Source organism: Daktulosphaira vitifoliae, unplaced genomic scaffold (genome assembly GCF_025091365.1).
Source record: "Daktulosphaira vitifoliae isolate Bord-2020 unplaced genomic scaffold, ASM2509136v1 Scaffold_3, whole genome shotgun sequence".
NCBI classification, from domain to species: Eukaryota; Metazoa; Arthropoda; class Insecta; order Hemiptera; family Phylloxeridae; genus Daktulosphaira; species Daktulosphaira vitifoliae.
The window spans coordinates 22,325,930-22,353,285 of NW_026099574.1; the positions used below are offsets into that span (position 1 = coordinate 22,325,930).

The window sequence follows — 27,356 nt, forward strand, 5'->3', positions numbered from 1 at the left end:
GAAATATATAACAAATATATTATTTAATTTCATTCCAAAATTACCTTTTTTAATATAAATAACCTTATTATAAAATTATAAACAATGACTACTAATTAATGATTTTTATACCTTTACCTGACACTATACTTAAAAATGAATAATAATCGTTATTCTTCTTTAATTGATATTTCTTTGTTGTTTGTATAAATGTAATAAGTTAAACCTGTAGCTAATGATAGCCATCCTAAATATGGAACCATAAGACACCCAGCTACTTTATTGACTCGATAAAAAGCAATAGCACATAAAGCCACATTAGTCCATAAAGCACAAATTTCATATAAGCTCTAGAATAGAAATCAATTAATTATCTAAACATAATTTCTATGATAAATTTAGCTTACCCATTTTAATTTATGTAAATGAAAAAATAAAGGAGTCCATGCCCAATTGAGAATTAATTGTGATGAATAAAGTAACAAAGGTATTTTAGCTGTTCCTGTAAAACAATTGTAAAAAAAAAAACATAAATTCAATGCACAATTAGCAGGAAGCATAGTCCTCTAAAAATTTAGAAAATGTATATTGATTTTTTAATTAAATTTCTTTTCCACACTATTAAATAATAGTAAAAAATCAGTATTTCTTCATGCTAGTTTTTAATGGAATATTAGAAGTAATCTATATCTATTTTTAAGAAGTATAGCCTTTCAAATTAATTTCATCATTATTCAACTATAGATTAAATAGTTTTAATAAGTGATCTATTTAAAATATTTATCTAGGAGTTTTGAAACTAAAATTTTCTCTAAATAAAAATTGATAACTTAAGATAAGAAACTTTTACCATTAAATCCATCTCGGTATACCAAATATGATGCATAACCCATTCCTGTATATAGAGTTGTCCAAACTGGAGCAAACATATAATTAGGAGGCTTCCATGATGGTCGATCTAATGTCTGTATTCCAATCATTTAAAATTACTTTATTAAATTTATGTGTACATTAAATTTAATCATAATTAGGAAAAAATTCTTTTCATATAATTTATATGATTTAGTTATTTATTATAATTTATTTTTTTTTAGCTTTGAATACAAAGTATTAATTTAGCTAAACAATCAGTAGTAAAAAATAACAATTAAGTTAAAAAAAAAAAGTACAATTTATTATTTAGGACTACTTACATGATAAAATTAAAAAATAAAAATATCAGATACATTGTAAATGTTACAATAAATAAAGTTTATTGAAAAAACCAGGTGCATTAATAAAAGAAATAATTAGTGATATTACATTGGGGGAGGTTGAGTTGAGAATAGTGGAACAATTAATTGGGAAGATATTATGACTAGATAAATGGCTAAATAATATGGAATGATTTGTTTTTAAAACACGGCATTCAAAAACTAAATGGGAAAAATCGCTGCTAACTTAATTGTTATTATTAGGTCAGAAAGGTGAATTATTAAGGGACATATTGCTTTAGAGTTAAAATACATTTTTCTTTTATATTAGAACTACATGGATACTTTACCTCATACCAACCTTTAACATTTTCACGAACATAAATTGCACCAATAAAGCCACCTACATTTGGTAAGGTAGTTAATGTTAAAGACAACCATGGAATTTTGAAATTAGACATGATTATTCTTTCAATTAATATTTATTTATGTTTTATACAAATATTCTTGAACAAATTATCTCTGTATTGACCATAAAAATTCATATTACAATTTAATCACACAATAACGAACACCATTTTAAATTAAAATTATGATAAAACGTTTATTAAAACTATTAACTAGTTTATGAAAATTACTTTTAATTAAAAATTATTAATAAGAAAACCCATTGATAAAAACTGATGCTGCAACCTAATGTTCATGATAAACCAATTTGGTTACTAAAATCTTATCAATGGTTACTTATCTGTTAATATCGGGAACTAACTTCATGGAAGAGATTTAAAGAACTTGATTTTATGAAGTTAATGTTTATCTATTCTTTTATCAATACAAAGATAATGATAAGAACTAACGATAAGAAGAAATAGTACCTAAAGATCAATGAGTTAGTCAAATCATTTTATCTTTTCTTAAGAAATTACAATAAATTATCTCTTAATTTAGCATCAATTATAATTTAAAAAAATAAATACATTTTTTATAATAATATAATTATTATAATAATTACATAAGTGAAATACTCATATTTAGTTCTGAATTGTATAATAACTTGTTTAGAACAAAATTAGTAAATAATTTATTAAAGTTATTTTTAATTGCTAAATAATTGAAATATTAAATCAAATGTAGAAAACACATGATAATTAAGGGTTTCCTGATTAATATAGGAAATTTTGATTGATTAAAATGAATTCTGAAAAAAATATTGAAAAATTGATTAGAACATTGCCGCTAGTGTCATCTGTGAATGATCAGTCTACAGAAATTTCTAGTAGTAACTAATAATAGTTCTTTATGTAAGTTTTCAAAATTATTTATTTAAATATTTTTATAAATTTTAGATTTGCTAAAAGATCAATCAAAAAATGAATGTAAAGAAGTACTAAGTAATATAAAACAATTAGAAAAAAAAGAAGATATGCTTTTAGAAGAAATAAGTAGCGATGATGATATGGCTTTAGAAGACAGTGATGAATTTGAAGATGTGGTATTAAAAAATAATTACTTGATAGGTTATAAATATTCTTGTATTATATGAAATAATTCATTGACCATATTTGTGTATTTACTCTAGGGATATGTGAACCGTGGCTAGAGGCGAGCCATGGTGTCCCATACAGTATTATACAAAGGGTAGTTTAAGTTTTGTTGTACTATAGATGTTTTTTATAAATGCTCCCAACAATTAAAGGAAAACTAGCTATAATTTATTATAATTTAATGTAATACAAGTTTTGTATCAATCAAAAAACTAAACAATTTTTTTATAAAATAGCTAAATATTAGATTGAACTAATATTATTTTGATAGAAAACATTTAAAATTAAGTAACAATTCAAAAAAAAAGTAATCATAATTTCTTTAATCAAAACCAATTTTATGGTGTTAAATAAATTATATTTCTTAAAATTCAACAAGATGACTTAGAACAATTTTTTTAACATGTTATGCTAATTTTAGAAGGAATAAAAGGTAAGTTAAAAGCTAATCAATATGTATTTTTTACCTTAAATTAGTACTAAGTAACTGGAAAAAATCAACTTACCTAAAAACAAAAATGTACTTATAAAAACACACTTTTTTTCTGTCTTATATTTAGTGACATAAAATTATAATTAAACACTAGCTTAATTACTAAGGTAGTTCTATATCATTAAATTAAAAAAAAAATAATAAATATTGATTTTTTTATCTGTTATTGTAATTAAATAATTTAAATTTAAAAAAAAAATTTTTATTAATCCAACTTGAAATTTTTTCTTATATTTTTGACTTTGCAACAAATTATAAATATTTCATTGACAAATTTAACATAGAATTTTCTGATTAGAACAATGAATTTTTTCTTAACATGGAAATAGACTTAACTCACTTAATATGTTATGAAAGTATTGTTGTAAAATTTGTACATTTTAAGTCATTAAACATTTTTTGGCAAATTTATCACTTAATTTTTACTAGGCAGGAATAGCTTAAAAAATGGAGGATGGTAAATTCTATTAACTGGAACATAAAATTTTAAAATACCCCACTGATTGGATAAGTCATATTAATAATTAGAAATTTTATATAAATAAATAAATACAATAAATTTGTTAGTTCAATAAATTAAATGTAAGATAATAAGACAGATATTATATTAGTTAATTTAGAAACTTTCATATATGTTTTAATTTAACTTCATAACAAATAACTAATAGGTTAATTTTTGAATTATGGAAAAAAACATTTTTTTAGGGAAGTGACATAGAAGCTAATTCAAATGATTGCTTTGAAGATTTCAACAAAACATTCAATCCTTCTTTGTTTGAAGCAAATCCACTAAGGGTAATTAAATATTTCAGTATACATTTCTAAAAAATAATAAATGAATAGTATGAGTTACTTGTTTTTATAAATAATAAAATTATTCAAAGTTCATATATTGTATAATATTTTAGTTATTTTTAATGTAACTTAACTAATTAAACTGTATATTTATTATACTATTTAAATAATTTAAGCCAAATTTATTTATATAAAATTGACTAATAAAAATGTAGTCCTAAATAATTTATGTTAACTTATTTCTAATTTTTGTATGAAAATTTAGAAATCTGTTGTAACAAATCAAAAATATGAATTAAATCTAAATTATCATAAGTGCAACTAGAGTAAATAAACAGAATTAACATATTAACTGACAAATAATTTTCTCACAAAAATCTAGGAAATTATGTTTGTTGTTATATAAAAAATTGTTTAGCGAGAGAAATTTATTTATTATTCTAAAACATTTTATTCTAGTTGCACCTATGATATTTAAACAATTTTATAGTTGATAACATAATTAATACCCAAACATTGTTTCTATTTTATAACAGAATAAAAACCAGATTTTTAATAGTTACATCTTAATATCAATAATTGACATATAAGTATTTATTTTGAATTTTTAGTGTATTCAAGATCCAACAATATCAGTATATGACTTAATGCATAGGAAATCAGAAGACCATTCAAAATGTATAGAAACATCCAGGTTACTTGAATATTTTGAGTGTTTAAAGTTAGAAATTTCTGATATTAATGAAAATTGGATATCTACTGTTGAAGAAATTATTCAAATTTTACCTAAAAACATAAGTCAAATTTTAGATATTCCAGGTGTGTTATACAACTAATAATGTAATATTATAATTTTTTTATAACTTTGCTTTTATACATTTTTTAAATTTTTAGATTATTATCATAAAGTGTTTGACCTGGTGAATTTAACGCTTAATTTTGAATGTGCTTCAAAAAGTCATTCATCAATGTCTACTTTAATCATACGCCATCTTAAAGTTGGTTTAAACTTAGTTGAGGTACTATGTCAGTATAGTGATAGTTTAGCAGAGCATTTAATTAAACATCATCAAGTACATATTAAATTATTTAATTTATATTTTGCTGAACATATGTGCTTATCTCTTAAGTTAAACATTTTACGAACACTGGATTCCAGCCTTAATGGTCCTGAGCCTTTACGTTTATTTTTATATTCTGAAACTTTTAATGATTTAAATGGATATCAAACTTTATTAAAAATACTTGGAATGCATGAGAGACCAAGAGTATGTTTCTTACTTACTAGCATTTTGAGAAAAATTCATTTTTATGAATTATTACATAAAATGAATACAGACTTAGATATTTTAGATGATAATTGTGTGTCAATATTGAGTGATTGTATATCAGAAATCAATACTACTTTTATAAGAGCACCAATATTAATGGGATGCCCAAAAAGATTCTTACAAGCCAGAGCTCAATTTGAACTTGCATCAGCTTTAAAACATTCAGATGTTTATCCTACTATTTATAGACTTTTTGATGATTCAAATTTTTTGAACCGTATTGTTGTACTCTTGGAAATATCAAACAGCTCTTTACATTCAATTGAACACAACCTTATTAATCTTCTATCAAACTTGTTAGACTTAGAACATGGTCTTAGATATTTAGGTTGCAGATATAAGGAGTTGAATAATTTAATAAAAATCTTAAACAATATTAGTCCACAACTTGCTATAAACATTATTTACAGAATAAAAGTTCTATCTCTTGTTGACTATTTGATCTACTTTTGGGAGTGTAATTTATTACAAAACTTCAAGTTCGACTTAATAGAAAGTGTTGATGTGTTACATGATGTATTTTGTCTTACTCAATCTCCAATTGGAAAACAAGCTGTAGTGACTGTGTTGACTATGGGGAATAATATGGATGTAATTGTGAATTACTTTAAATACTTTGTGGAAACAAAATCAACAAATAATGATTTGTACATAATATATGCATCTGATTTATTAAATATTATCTTAGAGGGATCAGAAAATATAAGCTATTTAGAAAAGTATGGACCTTTATTATATGAATTGTCGTGTAAACACTCTTGTTTGAATAATATTATTGCTTGGACTTTTCCTACAATGAAATATTCATCATTTTTTCATGATGATGTAACTGAATTGTGTAATAATGTAAAAAGTAATACTGAAAATTGTTTAACATTTGATAAAACATTAATAACTAGTCTAAGAATTTTAAAATATTTGGCTGCTCCTGAATATGAAATGGTTTTTAAAAATAATGAAGATTTTATTGAATTAAAATATAAATATATTATACTACAAATGTATTCTTTTGATATGTTAGAATATCTCTTGAAAATTGTTGAAAACATATGTGACCACTATAAACAGCCTTCATTAAATGTTTGGAAACTAGCTGGAGGTTTGGGTACTAAAGTATTATCAATCATGAATCCATGTATGGTTTTAATTCGTTGCATGTTAACATTATTAATTCAAAATAGTGGAAATTCTTATAAAGATTTAACTCCAATAAAAGTTTTGTTAAAACTGTACAATTTAATGCATTATATAATTGAATATTCTTCTGAAGCTCAAGAAGAAGCAACTAGAGTATCAAAAGATGTACATAAAACATTTCTAACATTCATAGAATATAATTTAGGTTCTAACTTGATCAATGAAATAATAATGTGGACATTATCCAGCCCATCTAATTTTCTACCTGGAATGATTATATTATGTGAGTTACTTCCATTACCATTACCCATTCATTCTTTAAAACCATTAGATGATAACTCATTATCAGCTATGACATCTTATCGTAACTTATGGGCTGAACATTTAAATAAAGTCAGTCATGATGTAATTGATTTAATTTCTATTTTGGGTGTAAGTAGTACTGTGATAACACCTTTGAAGAGTTTTTGTGTACAAGTATCAGATTTAAGTGCTTCTTTATGTTTATTAATTACTGAGTCTATACTTGATGCATTACTTAATCCTAATAATACTTTATATTTTGATAAATGGTTTAGTTTATTGACTAAACTGTGTGAACATTCTACTATTAAAGCTGCAGTTTTGCAAATATTACATGAAAGAAAAACTCAAGAAAACTATGAAACTTTTATTAAAAAAATATGTGAAAAAATAATAGATCAGCAAGGAAGTGCAATTACATTAATAAAGTTTTTATGTGATACTGATATTATGATTAATAGTAACTTTGATATTATTACAATAAATAATTCTGTTCCAGACAAACAATTATTTTATGAATTTATAAGTGCACTTATTAATTTACTAGAATTACACTCAGATACTGAAAACTTATCTTTGATTTTTAAAACTTTATTAACAATTATTAAAACTGATTATGGATTTTACAATTTTAAAACTGTTTTGGATATTCATCCAAATGTTTTTTATATAGTTTTAAATAGTTTCTCAAGAAATATAAACCAGGAGAATGCTAATTCTGATTTATTAAGATTATTTCTTCAACTTTTAATATCATGTATAAGTAACAATTTAAAAATTAACAGAAAATTATTCATTAATACATTGCAGCTAAAAACTTATTTACAATGGGAGAAATCCACAGCAGACCATCCTCTTTGTACTTTAAAAGAAAACATGCAAATGGAAAATTCTGTAAACCTCAAAAGTATTTTAGAATTGATTGAACTTTTAGATGTTGATAATGGAATATCATTTGACTTAGAAGAGCCTCAAGTTCCTATTGTTAGCTCACTGACATCTTTGTTTAAAGAACGATCTATTTATGTAGTTGATAATCTTGAAGAAGATTCTATAATTATTGACTTCAATACTCAAATTGAAAATACTAATGATTTAGTAGAATGTAATTTGGAAGACACTTTAATGTTATATCCTGAATTCAATGTTAAAGATAATATAAGTAATTTATTTACTAAAGATTATAGTATTGTTCAATCAGAGCCTATTGTTGTAAAAGAGGAAGAATCTATTAAAAAAAAAACCCATGATATTCTTCCAAGTACACCTGGTAACTATTTTAAAATTATAAAAATATACATAATTAATTTTTTCTCCTTTTTATTATTAAAAATAAAAAATGTTTTAAACTAAAAAAAAATAAAAATGTAAACTTGTTAAAAAAAAAAGTTATGACAGTAATTATTAGATCAAAAGTTACTAGTTATATCTGTTCTACCCTCAGAGGTGATTTTACAAAAATCCTTTACTTTATTTAAGGTATACCACTGATTTGTAAGCTTATACCCTTCAATATATATATACTACATAAGTATTATTCTTCTAGGGTATATATTAATTGTACTCCTATATAATCCCTAAAACACTATTGTCTACCCTATACATATATATAGCTGTATGTTTGTATAATTTTGTTGACACTAAATATATTACTTTTGTTATAGTTGTTTCTGCACCATCTACTCGTCATAAGGTTTTTAGTAGACTGGGAGCTGTTCAAAGACAAGATACTTTTCGTAATCGATTACCAAATACATCACGCCCACCTTCATTGCATGTTGATGATTTTGTTGCACTAGAAAGTAGAAGTTCCCGTCAACATTGTTATAAATTACCTATACAACCTATTCAGGTATCAAATAGTTGTAACTATTATTGTTTATTCTGTCACTAATTATATATTTTTAGGATCTCAATATAACTTTACGAGAAAGGCAGATGGCATATGAACGTACTTACAATATACTGAATTCTTATAAGACCCACATAAGTAATAATTCATTGTTTTTAATAATATTTTTTGTAAAACATATATCTATAAAGTAATACATTTTCTTTTTTTGGCATACAATTTTAAATTTTAATGAACTTATCTTGTATATTCAGTGATTCTACTTTGTAGACTAGTTATTTTCTTATCATAATTATTTTCTTATTTATAAACTAGTCAAATATTTAAGATGCCATTTAGAAAACTTATTTGATACTCCTAAAAGGTAAATTGAATGCAGGCCCATGCTGACTAGGTTCTAGGCATTCAAAAAACAAGACTTAAAATGAGAAGTGTCATTTAAATATAAATGACCTATTTTTCTAAAAAATTTTTTTGAAAAATTGAAAAATACAAGGCTGACTAATTTTATTATTCGCTTTTTGAATAAAGGAGACCAAAATAGTTGGCGTAGGTTTGGAGAGATAGAACTTAAAAATTTATATTGTTCCACTTTGATTTAATTAAACAAAAAGTAATTTTGATGTTTAATTTTTTTTTAGGTATGCAAAATTGGCATACACACGCAAGCACTTTAGCTCATTTACGCGCAAATTATCGACAAACTCTTACTAGTAGACATTTAGAGCTTCAAAGACATTCATTAATAGCTGAATGGAGACAGCTTAGATTAGAAGCTTCTCAATCAATTAGAAAAAATAGAACATTTTCCAGGAGATAATTTTACTATTTTTTTTAATAGAACCATGCTATATGTTCGTATGAATTATGTTCTAAAACTTATTTATACATTCTTTTCAAAATAGGAAAGTGTTAAATGTTACTTCTATATTTTATAGTACTTGCATTTATTTTTATACTAAATAAATAATGTTTTGTTGATAATAAATAATACTTTATTAATTAGTGCATCTTACTTCATAAGAATATAAGCCATTTTAAAAATGTTCTTTTACGTTTAAACAAAAATTTGCAAACTAATGAAAAGTATTTTCCTTAAAATTTGGTATTTTTATTTTTTTCATTGGACAATAAAGTTTTGATAACGGATTATTTAAAATTATCATTTTTTATAATTTATTTAAAATATAACATATTTTGTTATAAGAAAATAGCTAACATTTTAAAATCATCAATGAAACCCATTGACAATCAGACTTTTTCTACATAATAATTTTACACTGAAGTTTTTTAATTTTGTGAAGCTGTGTAATATTGCTAATTACACATATTAAAAATAAATAATTTTTAGCTCAAATAAAATGATTATGACGAACTAGAAATATTTCATATTTATTTATTAATATTTTAAAGTTTAAGAAAAGAAATAGATAAAAACAAAAAATTACATCACAGTAGTATCAATATCTTCAAAGTTTTCTATGGAAACTAAAAAAAATATTTAAGTATACATGAAAAAATAGTTAATTTTATATAATATCAATGATACTATTTTTAAAATAAATTAAAACATATATTTGAATGATATGTTAGATAATTCCTTTGACAGTTTCTTTTTAATACATTTTAATGGTAATTTTTGTTAAAAAAAAAAACAACATTAACATTAAAACACAACACATAGTGAGCAAATTATCCAATAAATAATATAAATTCTATAAAATAAATAACAATTTTATAGAGACTTAAATAGTTGGCTTTTTCATAAATTAAGCTATTAAATTTATTTAAGTATAATCAAATACTTTTTACACTTAAAATACAAAATATGTTAGATCATATTTAAAGATAACTAGATTTGATATGTAAGGTAATATGAACATTACATTATTAGATAAGAAAATTCAAGATATGTATCAAACTAGTTAATATTTATAAAGGGTTAATACAAACATTTTTTTTCTTATAAATTTAAAAATTAATAGAAAATAATTTTAAGTAATAAGATAATAAAAAATGTCAAAATATTTAATAATTTTTACAGAAATAACATGTAAAGATCATGTAATTCATTCACATAAACTTAAGTTATTTTAGAAATTTTATAGTAACCAACATTGAAAGTTATTTATAGTTAAAAATTCATTAGGTTACTAAATATCTTGCAAATGTGAACTTCAAATAGAATGATAGCACAATATAAAGTCTTTGATATTTTATCATTTTATCTTAATTTAATAATTTATATGGCATATCTCACAGTAGTATTTAGCATCATGATATGGCACTATTACAGTCTAAAATTTAATACCTAAAAAATAAAAAAATGTTGAATAAATTCAAATGTACATTTTATTTTTATAGATTTATGTAAATAGACTCATGAATAATGTGTGAGTATATATTTATGCTATAGCTACCTATTAATAGTTCCAGATTCTTTATTAATTGATAAAATATCTGATTTTGGATCTGGTGAAAAAGAACTCCACAATGTTTTAGAACAAAGAGACATTTTAATTCCACAATTATCTATAGATTCACTAGTTAAAACTGAACAAGTTTCTAAAATATTGTAGGTTCTGAAAATATTTTGCTTTAATTAGAGAAAGTAATAATAAGGAATATTTAATTATATTAATTAATTAATTTTAACACACTTGATCACTAGGCTATCAATCCAATTTGTAAGTTTGGTTCTTGAATTATCATAAAATCTACTTTTTGTTTCAAACTTATATGTTCTGTTAAAATTTTCAATTAAATGGCCCCATTTTTGGACATTCTCATCATATAATTGTTCTTTTTTAATAAAACTATACAAAATATTTATATATTTGATTAATTAAGTTAGATTAATAAGTATAATTTTATTTACCTTGTGTAACTAGATGACATAGGTAAATTTTTAGATAACTGTAACGGAGTTACTAGAAATCGGGTAAATGCTACTGTTTTATTGTCAAATATCATTAATACAGTCCATATTCCTTTTTCTAGTGGCCCTTTAAGTATTGGTTTTACAAAGGTAATCTAAGCAGTATTTTTTTAATATATATTTTACTAATATTTGATAACAGAATTATAATGAAATAAATATAATTGAAGCTTAAAGAACTAACCATAGTTGATTCATCAATGTTTCCAGATGTTACGTTGGCTATTTCACCATAAGGATTCACCCATATAAATTTAACACTGAAGCTGTAATCACCAACAGCCCATTGATGTATTAAAATAGGTTCAGTATGGGGACTAATAAGATGAATAAAGTCATATGACATCTGTTCTTTTTGATCATAATTAGAACTGACTATTAATTTCTATAAATAAGAAAAAAATATTAAATTATTAATATGATATTTCAATTATATCAAAATTAATTGTCTAATGTATATTTTTTAATTTTTTAAATTACCATTAATCTATTTATGGGTTCATTATTGAATAAAACCTCACTCTGTAACTTGGGTAAACACCAACTTTCAAGCAAAATATTGGGAGAGTTTTTTGAAAAACTTACTTCATATTGTATTAAAAAACCCTAAAAATATAAGGTAGGCAAAAACTATGAAATCACTGTAAAAAATGAATGCATAAGAGTATACACTAAATAAAAATAAATTACTTTAAATTGGTCTTGGTGATGATAAGTAAAAATTTGTAACAGTTTATCTAAACTATGAATTGAACAGCGAAAATTATTAGCTACATTTAATGACTTTACAGAAATTCTTGCAAGACTATTTCCAATAGTAAGCATAGTTTCATCAGGTTCTGGTTGTATATCTTCAAAATGATAAACATTTTGCCAATAACTCATACGGTTTCGCATATCTAATAAATATGGTATATTAGTAATAAATTCAAAAAACAAAAACTGTTTTTTCTTTACTATTAGCATACTAATTCATATCATAACTTTTGGTGTTTCTTTCTAAGAATAAATGTAATAATATAGTTAAATAACTATCTAATTATACAAAATAATTATAAACTATTGCAGACAATTAGTGTGAACTCGGAGAAAGAAATGATAAGTCCTTATAATGGATTAATTTTGCACTCAGTGAAAAGAACAATATGATTAAGTTTCAAATCAAAAGTACATTATAGATATTTTAATTAGGGACATAGATCGGAGAAGTTTAGAGGTTTAAAACCGCCATCACATATATTTTTTACTGATCATAAAATTCTATTCAAAATAATGGAGAAGGGATCAATTAATTCAAGAAACCTCCCATAAATAAGTTTTATCTATGTCTCTGGTCATAATCTTATCAATTATCTATACTATCAAGTCAACCTATGCCCAATCATCCAGAAATGATTGCACAATCACCTTATTTTTTTCTTAAATATCAGGGTTTATTCTTTATGCTATAATTAGATTAAAACAATTTTTTTTTTTTATGACTATTTCAATGTAAGTAAAAAATATTAAAAATAGCCAGAATGTTAAAAAAACACACAGATTATTCAATATTGACTTGATCGAATTAAAATTTTAGTCTAACCTTATTATAACTTAGTTCAAATAAAAAAAAAACAAAAAATTATGTAAAATTCTGAGTTTTAATAATTTTCTAAAAATAGCGCTTTTTTGTAAAAATTGGCGTTTATGAGCTCACTTAAAACCATTAAGAAGTTATTATTTTATAGTGATTTTCAAATGTGGTATTCTATAGTGTATAATCTATGTTTCGACTAAATTTCAACTAAAAAAGGTATTTAGAGTCCTACAAAGTTAGAAACTTTATAAAAATACACGTATTCAAGGTGCATTATTTCTGTTGGGGGACCTAATTTCAAAAAAAATTTTTTTTTAATTTTTTAATTATATAGCTGCTTAATAAACCATACAAATTTGAAGTTTGTGAAAAAAATGTAACATGTAAAATTTAGCATTAGAAAATCAGTAAAAATCAAATAATTTAAATTAATTATTATTTTTTCTCAAACTTGGTCGTATAACCACTTCTGGATGATTTGGCATGGACTGGCCCTATCTATATACAAAAATTTCTGTTTAAATTTAAATAAATTAAAAATACTACTTAGTATAATTTGATAAAGATAAAATGTAAGCAGATATACGTAATATATTTGTTAATAATACCTTTTGGATAATCACCATACAACCAAACATCAAGCATATCAATAACAGTTAAACTTATAATTGGTTCAAACTTACGTGCAAAAAACACTTGCTTCTTTTCTGTATTCTAATAAATGATATAATTTGATAAAAATTGTTTAAAAATTAAATAAAATTTAGTCTACCTTAATTCGATTCCAATCATCAATACGAAAAACATTGGGACTGCAACCACACCAGTCAACAACATGTCGATACTGGCACTTACATCCAAGCCACCTCTTCCAATTAGTAACATGTAAGTTATTATCAATATACGAAGTGCAGAAAGGTGAATTTCTCAAAACCGTATGAAAAAATGACTGGAAATAAAAATAAATATTACATATATATAAAAAAGTTACTATTACTAATAATTTCATTATTTTTATTCATTTGAAAAATTGTTATAATTTGAACTGAAACCTATTTGCTCATTTTGGTTTAAATATCAAATGTTAACAAATGAATTTTAAAACTGGACTTGGTTCAATTTTTATTGATTTTTTTACAATTATACTTAAAAAGGTTCAAATTTTACAATTTGTCAAATAATTAATTTTAATGAAATGTATTAATTAATTTAAATTAATTAACTTATATTATCACAATACCTCAGCTGGTAATAGTGTATACTTAAAAAATTGCATCAAACCAGAAATAAGTTCATCACCAGTTACTAAATAGTTCACAAATGGTCTAGATAATGCAATCCAATCACTACCGCCATCCCAAACAATACCTTTAGGTAATTCCTTTTCACCAACACGCCACATTCTGGTTTCACATTCAACAAATGCTTTATCAAGTCCTTGTTTTTGTATAAATTGTTGTACTTCTCTACCATGAGATTTCACAAAATTATATTCACGGTTGGCAGTTAAAAATTTAACTAATGCATCATTAGACCTAGAAATAACAAGTTAAGTAATAAAATATAGGTATAATAAATATTTAAGTTCTCACTTAATAGGAAAATCTGATTCACTAAGATTAATAACAAAATCCCAATCCCAAGAAGATTGTACCAGATCAGTCATAGAATCCATAAGAGTAGATAAGAGTGATGCACCACCCCATATTGTTGAGTGCCTACGTCGAGAAAGTCTTACATTACTTAAAGTCAATTCTATTTTTGATAATTCTCGAAACATGTAGTCTTGTCTCTAAATAATTAATACCAAGAAGTAATAATTAAATAAACCCCACGATAGAAATAATATATCTTACAGAATCTACATGAATAAAAAAATAATGATCTCGATGATAAAGGGATTTAATAAGTCTATAAACTTGTCGAACAGCTCTTCCATTTAATGTTAAAAGAAATACTATACGTACAGGTGAAATGTTTTGTTCTAAAGATGTCAATGGTTCCGATGCAGTTTGTGCAATAAATCCTAAAAAGTAAATAATAAATATTATAAGTATTATAATTAATATTTTCAGAATAATTGTTATACTAGAAGCTCCTGTTTTGAAAATATTCATAGTATAGTGTCCTCCACATTTTTGACTGAGATTACCTGGACATTGCATATCACATAAGGAATCTGGTAGCTTTAAATCCCAATCTGGACTTTCATTGCCACAAAAGCATTCAGATCTATAAAAAAATAAATGGAATATTATTTGTATAAAATGATCATTTATTCATTAAATTTTTTGCAAATATATTTTTAAATCCTACCCATATTCAACCCCAGCGTAAACAAAACCAGATTGTAAACAAATATCCTTACAAATATTTTGAGAATTTGTGAATACATTAGTAGTTTTGTAACCTTGTAATAATTTATTTTCTCTATTCTCTCGGTAACATCCTAATTCTTTTATATCAGAAACATCTATAAACCAGTACATGTTATAAATATTTTTAGAATGATGTCACAAATAAACAGATATATTTGTACATTACCATTAGAAGGACAATGATGAATTAATCTCTGAGGATATGGTGGTGTGCTATTAATGAGACATGATATGTTAGCTATTAATTGTTTACATGTTTGAGTTTTTGCTCGTTGTAAGGCTGACACAGGTTCACGACCAATAATATCACATGGTGGCATAAATCCCAAATCATCTGCTCCCAAAGCTTTAAAATTTTCAGTCTTTTGGTTACCTCGTTGATGAATCACTCTATAGTAGTCATTAGAAGAAGTACCTTTATCAAAGGGTAATCTTTTCTGATTTCTTCTTCCACTAGGAACAAGGTTGTAATTTGATACATCATCATCATCATCAGTTCCATATTCTGCTACATTTTTAAACCTACTTATAGACTAAAAAATAACTTTATTATTATTATTTATTAGTGTGTGAGTGATATGGAAAAAAGCTCACACTTCGTGATAATTCATCAATAACAGAATAATCTTGTGTAGAGAAAAACACAAATGCTAAAATTATTTGAACAAACAATATTATTGAACCTCCAATACAAAAAACTCGGTATCTTCTTAGCCATTTAATATCCATATCTTTCAATTTCATAAAAAATTAATATTAACAACGAATAGCTCTGTTTTAAAGACATAGACATATTTTAGTCTTTCTATTTCTGGCTAATATTAAAGTATCAATGATACATTTTAATAATTAAAAATTAACTTTGAATCTTTCACTTTATAAGTTAACATTATACCTAATATTTTAATTAATTCTTAATTTAATAAATAAATAAATAAATAAATAAGAAATGTCATGATGGTCTTAATAACACAATCAATATTTTATCTTTAATTTCTTTAATAATTAAAAAATTCGTGATATACTTATTATCATATGTCATTGATTTATCAAAGAGATTCTAAGTATTATCATCGTTATTATAATTTAAGAGTAATGATAGTGTCTAAAACTATAAAGTGATTTGATTATTTATTCAAAAGTACTGTAATTGATACTATTAAAAAATATTTCATCTTTTATGTTTTTAAAGTCATTATTGATACGTATTGGTTGAAATAATATTTTTGGATTTTCAATAGTTATAAATAAAAGTTGTATAAAATTGTCATTAAAAACAAAAATAAAATATATTGAAAATTTTCATGATCTCATTGCATATTTATTGCAGTATTGTACATTTCTTCAAAATACTTATTCATTACAACTATATTACACCTAATTGTCAAAGCATTTTAATAATGATCAGTAAAATGTTACCAAGTAAATTATGTTTTATTTTTTATTTATTATTAATCTTGATTATTTCCAATCAAGTAAATTCAGAATGGAACACTAAAGATTACATGAAACGCGAACATTCATTATTAAAACCATACCAAGGTAACATAATATATTTTTTATATTTTAATTCTGTTCTTATCTAATTATTATTTAATTCAAACTGTATATTTTGTTATTATGTTAAGGTTCTGGTATTACAGTACCTAATTGGGATTTCATGGGATCCACTATAGTAACTGATAAATATATTAAATTAACACCTGATCTACAAAGCAAATCTGGCTCAATTTGGAATTCTATAGTAAGTTATTGAATAACAAATTTTAAATAAAAAATTATGAGAACCTTTAGTAAGTTTGTTTGTTTTTAATTTAAATTTTAGCCTTGTCATATAAACAACTGGGAACTGCAAGTTCAATTTCGTATACATGGTAAAGGCAAAGAAAGTTTACATGGTGATGGAATGGCAATTTGGTATACTCGTGAAAGAATGAAAAATGGGCCTGTATTTGGTAACATGGATTTCTTTGAAGGACTTGCTGTTATAATTGATACTTATAGCAATCATAATGGAGAACATAATGTAAACAAAAAGATTATTTAAAAATATTTTTTTTAGATAATCAAATCATAATATTTTTATAATAGAACCATGATATATTAAACCTCTAAAGAAATAATTATTTTTCTTGCTTATTATGGTTTATAAATTACTAAGATTTTAAGTTATGATTTGAGAAAAAAATTTAACTTGAGAGTTTTAAGAATTTATTTGGGGCACCATTAAAAGGTAATTTGATTGTAAGTTAAACAATTTTGGGCCCACAAATCAAGGTGACAAGGACAGCTTCAACAAGCTTTTTTACACTAATCATTATGGTTATAAAGTTATATTGCAATAAAGTCTTGAAAAATGTCATTTTGAAATAAAATCCTATAAAGTTTGATTACCTGACTTAAACTATGAGTTACTTTTTTCACATTTATGATAAAATTATGTCAATCTCTGGGGATAGAGTCTACAACATTAAATTAAAAGTAAACACTGAATTTAATTATATCAAAATTTCAAGAATTATATATTTTCAAAATAATTAAATATTTTGAGTAAAGTTCTTCATGCATTGATATTGTGGTTTAGAGTGTACAAAATGATTTAATGTATTTAACATTTTAATTGTATTATTTATATTTAAATTTTATAAATTAGCATCAGCATCCATATATTTCATCTATGATTAATAATGGCTCACTACATTATGACCATGATAGAGATGGTACACACACAGAATTAGCTGGTTGTGAAGTTAAAGCAAGAAATTTACCAACTGAGACACACATAGCAATTAGATATGCAGGCGGGGTTTTAAGTGGTAATTTTCTTATTGTATTCTTTAATTTTTCTAATAAAATTATTTTAAAATTTTATTATATTTTCTTATGTGAAATAATTTCATTCTAACAAAAATTTCTATTTCCCTTTTATACCAAGACAGGCGTTATGTATGCCATAAGCTTCTGCTCTATCAGTCCTTGGAATTATTATTTTTCTATTAAACAGCATAACTGAGCACAGCAGAAAGATTTTTAATGTAATGTGATATGTTTTTGACTTAACTAATTAGCTATTTAAGTAAAAATAACTAAAAAATACTAAAGACTTTTGAATTTATGTAAATTTATTAAATAATTTATGAAAACTTTAATATTTAATTTTCTTCTTATTTCAATTTAAATTATATTTATAAAATGATATATGTATATATAAATATGTTGTTCATACAACATATTTTTTTTTTTTTTAATTTTTACAACCGTTAGATTGGTTAATACCAATTGGATTGGTATATCCTGGGGAAATTTAAGTAAAGTGGTTTCCCGTTGCCTTCTGCACTGGGAATATTGTGCTTTTTGCTATCATAGAAGGGCATGTATCGTCACACATTCATTCACCTACGGTGGTAGGCGCGGCTTAACACTAGAATTTTGTCAACAACTAGTGTGACCACTGCGTCGCACCACACCTGTATTGTATTATGTTACAATTTTTCAAGAAATAATTAATTTATAAATTATTAAAAAAAATTCATTAATTTTATAAAATTATTTAGTTTTGACCGATTTAGAAGATAAAGCAGTTTGGAAGCCTTGTTTTTCTGTAGATGGAGTCGAGTTGCCTACAGGTTATTATTTTGGATTTTCAGCAGCAACCGGAGACTTATCTGACAATCATGAAATACTAGCAGTTCGTCTATATGAAGTTGATTCAGATAATTCTGTAAGATTTTTAATTGCTATTTTTTTTTTTTAATTTAAATATTATATTGTAATTTTTAGGTTGATGGACATAAAGACCGTTCAAAAATAATACCATCTGCTAAAAAATTTGCTGCCCCTAGAGGTAAATACATTTTTATTTGTTTAATGTAATTGAAATTTTTATGCAATATTATTATTTATAGAACACATCGAAGACCATAAAAATCAAGGGTGGAGTGGCTTAAAAATATTTTTTGTTATAGTATTTTCTATCATTGGAATTGCAGCATTAATTGTTGGAGGAGTGTGGTATTGGGAATATCAACAAACTCAATCACACAAAAGATTTTATTGAACTACTTTTTATATAATATTTATTCAGTTTTGTAAATATAAAATATATAATATCATCACAAAATACTTTTTAATTAAATCTTCTTATGTTCTTTATTATATAAATAAATTAAAGACTGAACATGAAATATTTGGATGCCAATCTTTGTTAATTAAAATTACATTCAATATCAGGTATAGTCATAGTGATATATTTCATAATTGTGCATTTTAATTGTAGGGATTAGATCAAAAGTGGTGTAAGTCAATTTTTATATTTTTAGGAGAAATATTGTCATTTGAAATATTTTGATCTCATAAAGACTAATACAAATATATATATTGAAAGTAATATTGTTTTATAACATAATATTATTACTATCGTTGATACCAAAGAAATTGTTAATTTTGAAATATTTATTCTCAGACCAAACCATTTTACCCAAAAATTTACTTAAACCACTTGCGCTCTAACAACCATAACTATGTAGTAGTAATAAAATAATTTTACTGTGTTCATTAAAAATTCCAATTTTTGTTACTTAATTTTTAATTAATATATAATATATATTATATAATCATACTTAATTATTAAAAACAATATTAGTACAGAGAATTAAATGAAATTAATTTAAATTAAAAAAATAAACATTAAATTATTCTCTGTTTTCTTCTTTTTTTAATTGATATAGTTGTAATTGTAAATCGTTTATTCTTCTATCTTTTACGCAAATCAGTGTGCTCAAATGATCAATCTAAGTGAACAAAATATTTGAGTATTATTTGGTTAATTAATTATTAACGAAGTCAAAATAAAAGTTCAATGTTAAATTGTAATAAAGTGTTTTAATTTATTATAACATTTTTTTTTTTTCAGTGGCGTAATAAGGGTTTCGACTTGGAGTGTGATATACACAAGTAAAATTTTATTCCCCTTTTCAAACAAAAAGAAATCTTCGCCATATGACAGCCATATCTCTTAATGATGTCAGTGTTTTTTAGTTTTAGTTTGCCATCTAAAATATATTTTTAATTTAGTATGTTTACTGTAATATTTGAATTTTCTATTCAAAGGATCAAATTTTTTGTATCAACTTATTGGCATCAGTGTAAAAATTGAGGTTGTCTAATAATTAATATTTATAATTGTAAATGAGGCTTGTTATAAATAATACTTAATGCTATTTAAAAGCGATTTAATAGACTAAGAATAAATCACATTTGAAAGTTTAAATTTAGTTAATTTGGAAATCGAATAATTTATTGGGATCTCTTTTAGTCTTGGCTTGACTATATATGACACTAAACATTTAAGACGGCGTATTTAATACACATTGGCGTACATAGGAAAATGTTAGATAGTGCCTAGCACCCTTTTAATAACTAATTTTATTATGAAATTTATTTGCGATACTATAGATATCGTAATTTAAAAAAATGTTTTTTAATAGTCTTTTACAATGAATAGATAATCACCAGTATTTGGCAATATCAAATGTTTACTGTACCTTGTGTTCCAAATCATTTATATTTTGTTTAAGTCTATTTACGAGCTTTACTGTTTCTTTGTCTAAACATTTATTTTTACATGTGGCACCTGTAAATGTATTATATAATTAATAAGATTAATGTCTTATTAAAATTTGAAAATTTCCAGTTTCTAAGACATAAAATAGTCCTTAAAATATCATAAATTCAAAATTAAATATCTTAAAACACATATATTAAAAATCCCTTTCTATATATTTCTTGAATAATATAAACTAAAAAAAGACTAATAATTAAAAATGAAATAAATAAAAAAATGTTTAGATTTGTTGTCTTACAAGGGGAGGTCATGGTGATGGGGTCACCGATTTTCATAAAATTTATATAGATCTAATCTATATTGAATACAGAATCAGACGTATTTGGAATTTTTTGCCAATGCCCCCCCTAAGTCGAGAAAATTTTTAATTAGCTTAAATGAGCTGACACTCGATCCCGAGCTTGTACGTGTTATAGGATCACGTATAGTCCACTGGAACATAACACAAGTTGTTAACCGGAAAAAAAATTTAAGCTAATTAAAAATTTTCAAAATCAATTTTCTCGACTTAGGGGGGGCATTGGCAAAAAATTCCAAATACGTCTGATTCTGTATTCAATATAGATTAGATCTATATAAATTTTATGAAAATCGGTGACCCCATCACCGTGACCTCCCCTTGTAAGACAACAAATCTAAACATTTTTTTATTTATTTCATTNATAAATTAAAAATCAATAATATAAAATATAAAAAAAAACTCGATTTTATTTAATAATCAATTGAATGTTTTTTTTTAAGAGATCGTTCCAAATACAAAATATTTTCTATCAATTAATATCCACTTAAAATATGTTTGTAGTTATAATGTCATGACAGATTATATGAAATTATTTTTTATTATTTATAGTTTTATATTATTAATTATTATTTTCTGTAAAAATATAACCTTATTTGTCACTAACATAATTTGTAGACACACCTCGCACACTCTTAATGCCCGCCGCCCTAAACATTTATCAGTGATGTAGACTAAGTTAGCTAAGAAGACTGGAAATTTGTGTGATTTTTATAGAGGCGAAAATTGAATTTTTAATACTCCAGCTAAAATAAGTATGGTAAGATGACAAATTTAGTATTTCTCAAAATCCAGTACATTTTTAGAAGCAAAAAAAAGCCTCATGTGGTACACGATTATACTCACTAGTAAAAACAAGTGGGCGTACACTAATTTTTATTATGGTTAGAAATCATTTAGTGTGTTTTTATGTAATTTTTGAAAATCAAAACTTAGGTAAAAGTAGGATATAGAAATTTGTTTGTATGTCTCACTTAAATATACTAAAAGTACTACTTTTACATATTAATTCATTTGATACTTATTTCTTTTATAATAATTTAGTTACAAAAGTTTACAATTTTTTTCGTCATCTTATCCGATAGTTGGTGAAAGATGATAAAAATTTTACTTTTCAAAGAAACCTCATATTGAAAGATGTAAAAGACGATTGAAAAAAATTGTAATGTTAAGCTAGAAATAGAAGTAGTTCTTATGCAAATTAAAAATTCATTTACAGATGTCAGGGAAAACCATAGAAGTTAATTACACCTTACTATCTTACTTCGCCTAAACTTATTTAAGGCACATAAAAAATAATTTAGTCTTTAGCTCTAAAGAAACTGATTTAAGCTACTGTTCAAAATCGTATTTTAATGAAGCTCCATCAATCATTAGTTTAACATTTTGATGGTAAACACATACATACACAATGTGAGTTCCTGAAGCATCAGTTAAAACATTTTGGTTTTAACTCATAATTTTGACAGCCTAATTTTAATGTCGTTTAAAATTGAAATAAAGACTTTTAAAAATGCTATTTATTTTAACGAATAGAAAATCTTTCTTGCCAGGACATATATGGCATTCTTTATAAAATTTTTCAATAAGTGTGTGTAAGTATTTCACAATTTAATATGCGGCCAACATTTGGAAGTATGGTATACTTGTTGAGCATATCTATCGATAAACGAACTAAATATTCAGGCATGTTAAATTCAATAGATATTTTCTCCATTTATCCGAATTGCGATAATAAACTAATAATTTTTATTTTTTATCAATATTTGAAAGTTTAGATTTAATTTTTAATTTTTCAATAATAATTTCTTAACTAGATTTATCGGTATTGCAATATGGAAACACAGTTTTCAAGTTTTAAAACTAGTGATATTTGATCAGTTTTTTTTGTATAGCCAAACACCCTTTTTGGGGGTTAAGTCTTAAATTTCCACATTGGAGATAAACCAAACACTTTGAAAATCATGTAGACTCTTAAAAGGGTGATTCTTTAAGTACAAATGAGAAATCATGGCTTTCAGTTATATTCGATGACAAATTAGAAGTTTTCTGAATAATAACTATATTCTTGTAGCAAGTGGGACACAGTGATTTGCTGGAAGTTAATTCTAACACAAAATTTATGAGTTTACTTAAATGATATATTTGTATTTCACGTAAACCTTTTTTGACATAACTTTTGCAATAATATAAAGAATCACAACATGTTTGTTCATATAAATGGTTAAATTTATTTAAATATTTTACCTTGTGGTAAACACAAATCATAGTTATATTTATTTTGATGCGTAATCTCAATCATTTTTATTCATTATTATTATTATAATCAACAAGATTAATTAAAAGTTAAAAAAATATATTTAGATTATTTCATTTTGAAGCAATCTTTTTTTAATTTTCTAGTGCAATACACGAAATTTTTTTTTTTAATTAGGTTCCTTAACAGACTTAATTTATCTAAAATAAAGGTATTTATATAAAATTGTCAACTTTTCTCGAAGGAAATTGTTTAAAATTTTTTTAATTTAGTTATTACATTATTTATGTATAATACTATACCACATTTAAAAATCATTTCAATTTACATAGAAAATTACCATTTTTAGAAAGTTAATGAAATGTATAATTTATTATAAAAAGTAAATTTTTAGTCATAGTGAGACCAATTTTAAATTAAATATTGAATTAGCTGTTTTTTAAAAATACATAGCTAATTTTACAATTTTTTTTAAGACTGTTTTTAATGTTTTTTTTTTTAATATGAAATTACCATAAAAATGATCTAAAGTTTGTATACAGATTAAACCCAGAAAATTATAAATAAAATGGAGGGACCGTGCAACCATTTTTGGATGATTTAGCATAAATTAATCCTAGTGAAACAAAAATTAAATTTTAAAATATTTCTAAATGTACATTACAAACTATTAGTTGTAAGGAAACTATATTCGGAGAATCTTATATTAGTTTTCCTATTTGATAAATTTCGATACCTGCAGTTTCAACTTGAATCATATCTTCATTTTCTATAATATAAAGTGGATGTTTCTGACTACATTCCAGTATTAACCTTTTTTCTTTTTCTAATTTATCAACTGAATTTTTTAACAATTTTAAAAATTTATGTATAGTATCCATATTAGACGCAGATAGTTTTTTAATAGTTTCTTCTGAAAGAGTTAACTTTAATTTTCTCAGTACCTATTTCAAAAATTTCAATTATGTATGCAAATATATACAATACTAAAACATATTATTTTATTTCGAGTTTTCTAATTTTTATTTAAGTTGGAAAAAATAATATATTGTTCAATGTGTAATTTTATGTTACTTGATCTAAAATAATATATGATAATTATTATACTTTTCTGTTTAATGTTTCCCAGTTTGATATCTTGTTTGCCAATGAATTAGCAGGCATATAATTATGTAAATCTATCATTTTGGGCCAGTAGTACTTTATGATTTCACTAACCATAGCTAATGTGGTGAAATTATTTCTAAATAATTATTAAAATTTAAAAGTAAAGTTACTTTACTTGCATCAGAAAAATCTCTCGCAACATTTTTTTTTTGCCGACTGAATTCAAAAGAATTAATCCATTGAATAATATCACTGTAATCTTCTTGATTATTAATAATTTGATAATTTTTCATTAACAAATCAATAGAACTAGTTTTACAGCTGTTAAATACATTATTAGATGTCATTGTGAAGAATGATTTACAAAAATGAAACCAAATTCATAAAAAAGTAAAAATTTTATTAAATAAATTTAAAGTAAAAAAATAATTAAATAGTTGCCAGGCAACCTATATTTTCTAGTCTAACAAAATGATAATGATAAAATTAGGAACAAATAAGAAAATAATTTCATAAGATCTAATGAAAAGAACATATTTATAAAATTCTAATATAGATATCATTCATCCATATCATTTGAATCAGAATCATCAGAACATGGAATTTTTCTAATTACAAATTCAGCTCTCTTTATTTTTTTAAAACCATTATAATCTGTTATCCAACGATTGCAATTTTCTTTGTCAGAAAAAACTCTCAAATCATTTTGTTTGGATAATAATTTGTTCATCATAGTTTCTAAATTATTTTTCTGTGAAATTTTTGAAAATTTTTTATTAGTTAACTTTTTATTATCCAGTGCTTCTTTTAATCGAGCTTTGCATAAAAAATGCTTATTATTCATGAAAGATAATTCATTTTTTTTATTTAGATCAATTTGTGAGTTTTGAACAAAATGTCTACCATTATAAAAAGGTAATACATATTTTTTTTTCCGTTCTAGTGATGATAGTTTAGTTGACGTTTCACAGTCGCTTGTGATCTTACTATTCTTTTCATTACTAAATGATGTCAGACTATTAGTTGAATCTTCATTTTTACTATCTGGACTCCAAGGAAATGAATTAAATTTTGATACTACATCAAAATTCCATAAACTATCATCATCAAATTCATATTTAAAGTCATCAATTGATGAAGGTGTAAGTGTATTATTTACTATTCGAGTATTAGAACTTACTGGTATAAAGCTAGATACAGAATTTTCATTAATTTCATCATTAACAATATTAAGATAATTATTGTTTGTATAAAATTTTGTTTCAGATGCAATGCCTAAAGATTCAGCTAATAATTTATCAAAGTCTTTATCTCGTCCAGTAACAGCCATTCGATCTTTTACTTTATGATCAGTGCAATGAGCTAAACTTTGAGTGCAAGGCTTTAAAGACCAATCAAGAACACCACAGTCAGTATTAGGATTATAACTCTTAATAGTCATATCAATATCACATTCATTCTCATATGGGACTTCAATTACTCTTTCATTCTTCTCCTCTTTTAAATCTGTTATGCCTATAAAATCTAACCGATTATAGTCTGATTTTATATCTTGTACAATAGAGTCAAGACTATCTCCATCTACAAGTTTCTTTCCCCGAATTTTACGGCCATTTAATTTAGGTTTTTTCAATCTATTTACTTTAATATTAGGTAAAAGAAATTGTTCCAATGTAAAGTTGTCATTTTGAAGATTATTATGACGATGATTAAAATGAAAATGTAGACAATCTCTTTTAACAACCATTGAACATATATTACAAGTAACAAGCACCAAGTTTTCAAGACGAGGAATTAGTCCAAACACTGGAACATCTTCATTTGATAACTCTATAGGGTTTTCAGACTTTAAAAAATCTTTTTTCTTACAATCTTTGATAGGAGTATTTCCTAGTTTGTCATTAAATGTAGACCACGATTGATTTTGAGAAGATTCAAAAGCAGAAACAATGTCTCTTACAAACGGTTGATTGTAAAAGGTTGACATTGTTGTCTAGACGCTTAGTCTAGCTGAAAATATATTAAAATAAATAAAATAAGTTTTGCTACAGTTGATGTAACTTTAAAATACCTAATGTTAAAAGTAATGCAAGTCACGAGTATTTATCAGTTAAATGATCAACAATAAAAATTGTTATTATTAAAATATGCACAGGTATCATTAATTTATATTATAAATAATTATTAAAAAAAGGATTATTTAAAAAAATTTTAATCGAGTATGGATTTGTTACATAGTAGTTATTAATCATCAACATAGTAAATAATAGATTTGTGTGTAATTATTGATAATACATTTAGTATATAATATATTTGATATATACTCCAATACTCACAATATGTATAAAAATAAGATGTACATTTCATATCATATGTTTATACAATATAAATATCATGATAATTAAACAAATAAATTCTAATTGTAGATTATACTATGATTTATTATTAAATTAAAGATAAAGAACACTAGATATCAAGTATGCGATTGAACATTCAGGATTTTTGTGTAAAACAAAAATCAGCTGTGAAAAGCAGTCACACGATTCGTCTGC

The 27,356-nt window shown here is 24.1% G+C and overlaps 6 protein-coding genes across 11 annotated transcripts; 2 read left to right on the forward strand and 4 right to left on the reverse strand.

Annotated features, from left to right (window-relative positions):
• LOC126901938 (translocator protein) lies at positions 1 to 1,826 on the reverse strand. 2 transcript variants are annotated; one of them, XM_050678896.1, is made up of 4 exons: positions 1,534 to 1,826; positions 830 to 944; positions 387 to 481; positions 1 to 329 (listed from the first exon to the last, which is right to left on the reverse strand). In XM_050678896.1, exons 1-4 carry the CDS (start codon positions 1,552 to 1,554, stop codon positions 150 to 152), a joined length of 411 nt encoding a protein of 136 aa, XP_050534853.1. In that variant the 5' UTR covers positions 1,555 to 1,826; the 3' UTR covers positions 1 to 149. The 2 variants fall into 2 exon arrangements, with proteins under 2 accessions (XP_050534853.1, XP_050534852.1); XM_050678895.1 differs by having other exon boundaries at positions 1,523 to 1,824.
• Positions 1,827 to 2,132: 306 nt separating this feature from the next.
• LOC126901926 (protein virilizer-like) lies at positions 2,133 to 9,606 on the forward strand. Of its 2 annotated transcripts, XM_050678869.1 has the most exons (9): positions 2,133 to 2,244; positions 2,345 to 2,451; positions 2,519 to 2,664; positions 3,915 to 4,004; positions 4,616 to 4,823; positions 4,899 to 8,045; positions 8,440 to 8,627; positions 8,684 to 8,765; positions 9,269 to 9,606. In XM_050678869.1, the coding sequence occupies exons 2-9, from the start codon at positions 2,364 to 2,366 to the stop codon at positions 9,445 to 9,447; spliced, it is 4,128 nt and encodes a 1,375-aa protein (XP_050534826.1). In that variant the 5' UTR covers positions 2,133 to 2,244; positions 2,345 to 2,363; the 3' UTR covers positions 9,448 to 9,606. The 2 variants fall into 2 exon arrangements, with proteins under 2 accessions (XP_050534826.1, XP_050534827.1); XM_050678870.1 differs by lacking the exon at positions 2,133 to 2,244 and having other exon boundaries at positions 2,251 to 2,448.
• A 988-nt stretch (positions 9,607 to 10,594) lies between these two features.
• Positions 10,595 to 16,469, reverse strand: LOC126901927 (xylosyltransferase oxt). Of its 2 annotated transcripts, XM_050678872.1 has the most exons (17): positions 16,114 to 16,469; positions 15,935 to 16,052; positions 15,686 to 15,865; positions 15,458 to 15,614; positions 15,231 to 15,373; positions 14,998 to 15,167; positions 14,734 to 14,933; positions 14,382 to 14,676; positions 13,914 to 14,090; positions 13,750 to 13,855; positions 12,256 to 12,464; positions 12,046 to 12,171; positions 11,750 to 11,950; positions 11,506 to 11,660; positions 11,288 to 11,443; positions 11,048 to 11,209; positions 10,595 to 10,938 (listed from the first exon to the last, which is right to left on the reverse strand). In XM_050678872.1, exons 1-17 carry the CDS (start codon positions 16,261 to 16,263, stop codon positions 10,932 to 10,934), a joined length of 2,712 nt encoding a protein of 903 aa, XP_050534829.1. In that variant the 5' UTR covers positions 16,264 to 16,469; the 3' UTR covers positions 10,595 to 10,931. The 2 variants fall into 2 exon arrangements, with proteins under 2 accessions (XP_050534829.1, XP_050534828.1); XM_050678871.1 differs by having other exon boundaries at positions 10,612 to 10,938; positions 15,686 to 16,052.
• Positions 16,470 to 16,717: 248 nt separating this feature from the next.
• On the forward strand, positions 16,718 to 19,654 carry LOC126901932 (VIP36-like protein). Its single transcript, XM_050678879.1, has 7 exons — positions 16,718 to 17,061; positions 17,148 to 17,263; positions 17,345 to 17,545; positions 18,173 to 18,335; positions 19,074 to 19,240; positions 19,300 to 19,363; positions 19,425 to 19,654. Exons 1-7 carry the CDS (start codon positions 16,824 to 16,826, stop codon positions 19,574 to 19,576), a joined length of 1,101 nt encoding a protein of 366 aa, XP_050534836.1. The 5' UTR covers positions 16,718 to 16,823; the 3' UTR covers positions 19,577 to 19,654.
• Positions 19,655 to 19,762: 108 nt separating this feature from the next.
• Positions 19,763 to 25,161, reverse strand: LOC126901940 (sperm flagellar protein 1-like). Of its 2 annotated transcripts, XM_050678899.1 has the most exons (5): positions 24,980 to 25,151; positions 24,805 to 24,920; positions 24,434 to 24,641; positions 21,063 to 21,151; positions 19,763 to 20,309 (listed from the first exon to the last, which is right to left on the reverse strand). In XM_050678899.1, exons 1-5 carry the CDS (start codon positions 25,149 to 25,151, stop codon positions 20,211 to 20,213), a joined length of 684 nt encoding a protein of 227 aa, XP_050534856.1. In that variant the 3' UTR covers positions 19,763 to 20,210. The 2 variants fall into 2 exon arrangements, with proteins under 2 accessions (XP_050534856.1, XP_050534855.1); XM_050678898.1 differs by having other exon boundaries at positions 20,286 to 20,570; positions 24,805 to 25,161.
• Positions 25,162 to 25,246: 85 nt separating this feature from the next.
• On the reverse strand, positions 25,247 to 27,292 carry LOC126901931 (uncharacterized). Of its 2 annotated transcripts, none has more exons than XM_050678877.1 (2): positions 27,141 to 27,292; positions 25,247 to 26,814 (listed from the first exon to the last, which is right to left on the reverse strand). In XM_050678877.1, exon 2 carries the CDS (start codon positions 26,789 to 26,791, stop codon positions 25,364 to 25,366), a length of 1,428 nt encoding a protein of 475 aa, XP_050534834.1. In that variant the 5' UTR covers positions 26,792 to 26,814; positions 27,141 to 27,292; the 3' UTR covers positions 25,247 to 25,363. The 2 variants fall into 2 exon arrangements, with proteins under 2 accessions (XP_050534834.1, XP_050534835.1); XM_050678878.1 differs by lacking the exon at positions 27,141 to 27,292 and adding an exon at positions 26,876 to 27,064.
• Positions 27,293 to 27,356: the final 64 nt, after the last annotated feature.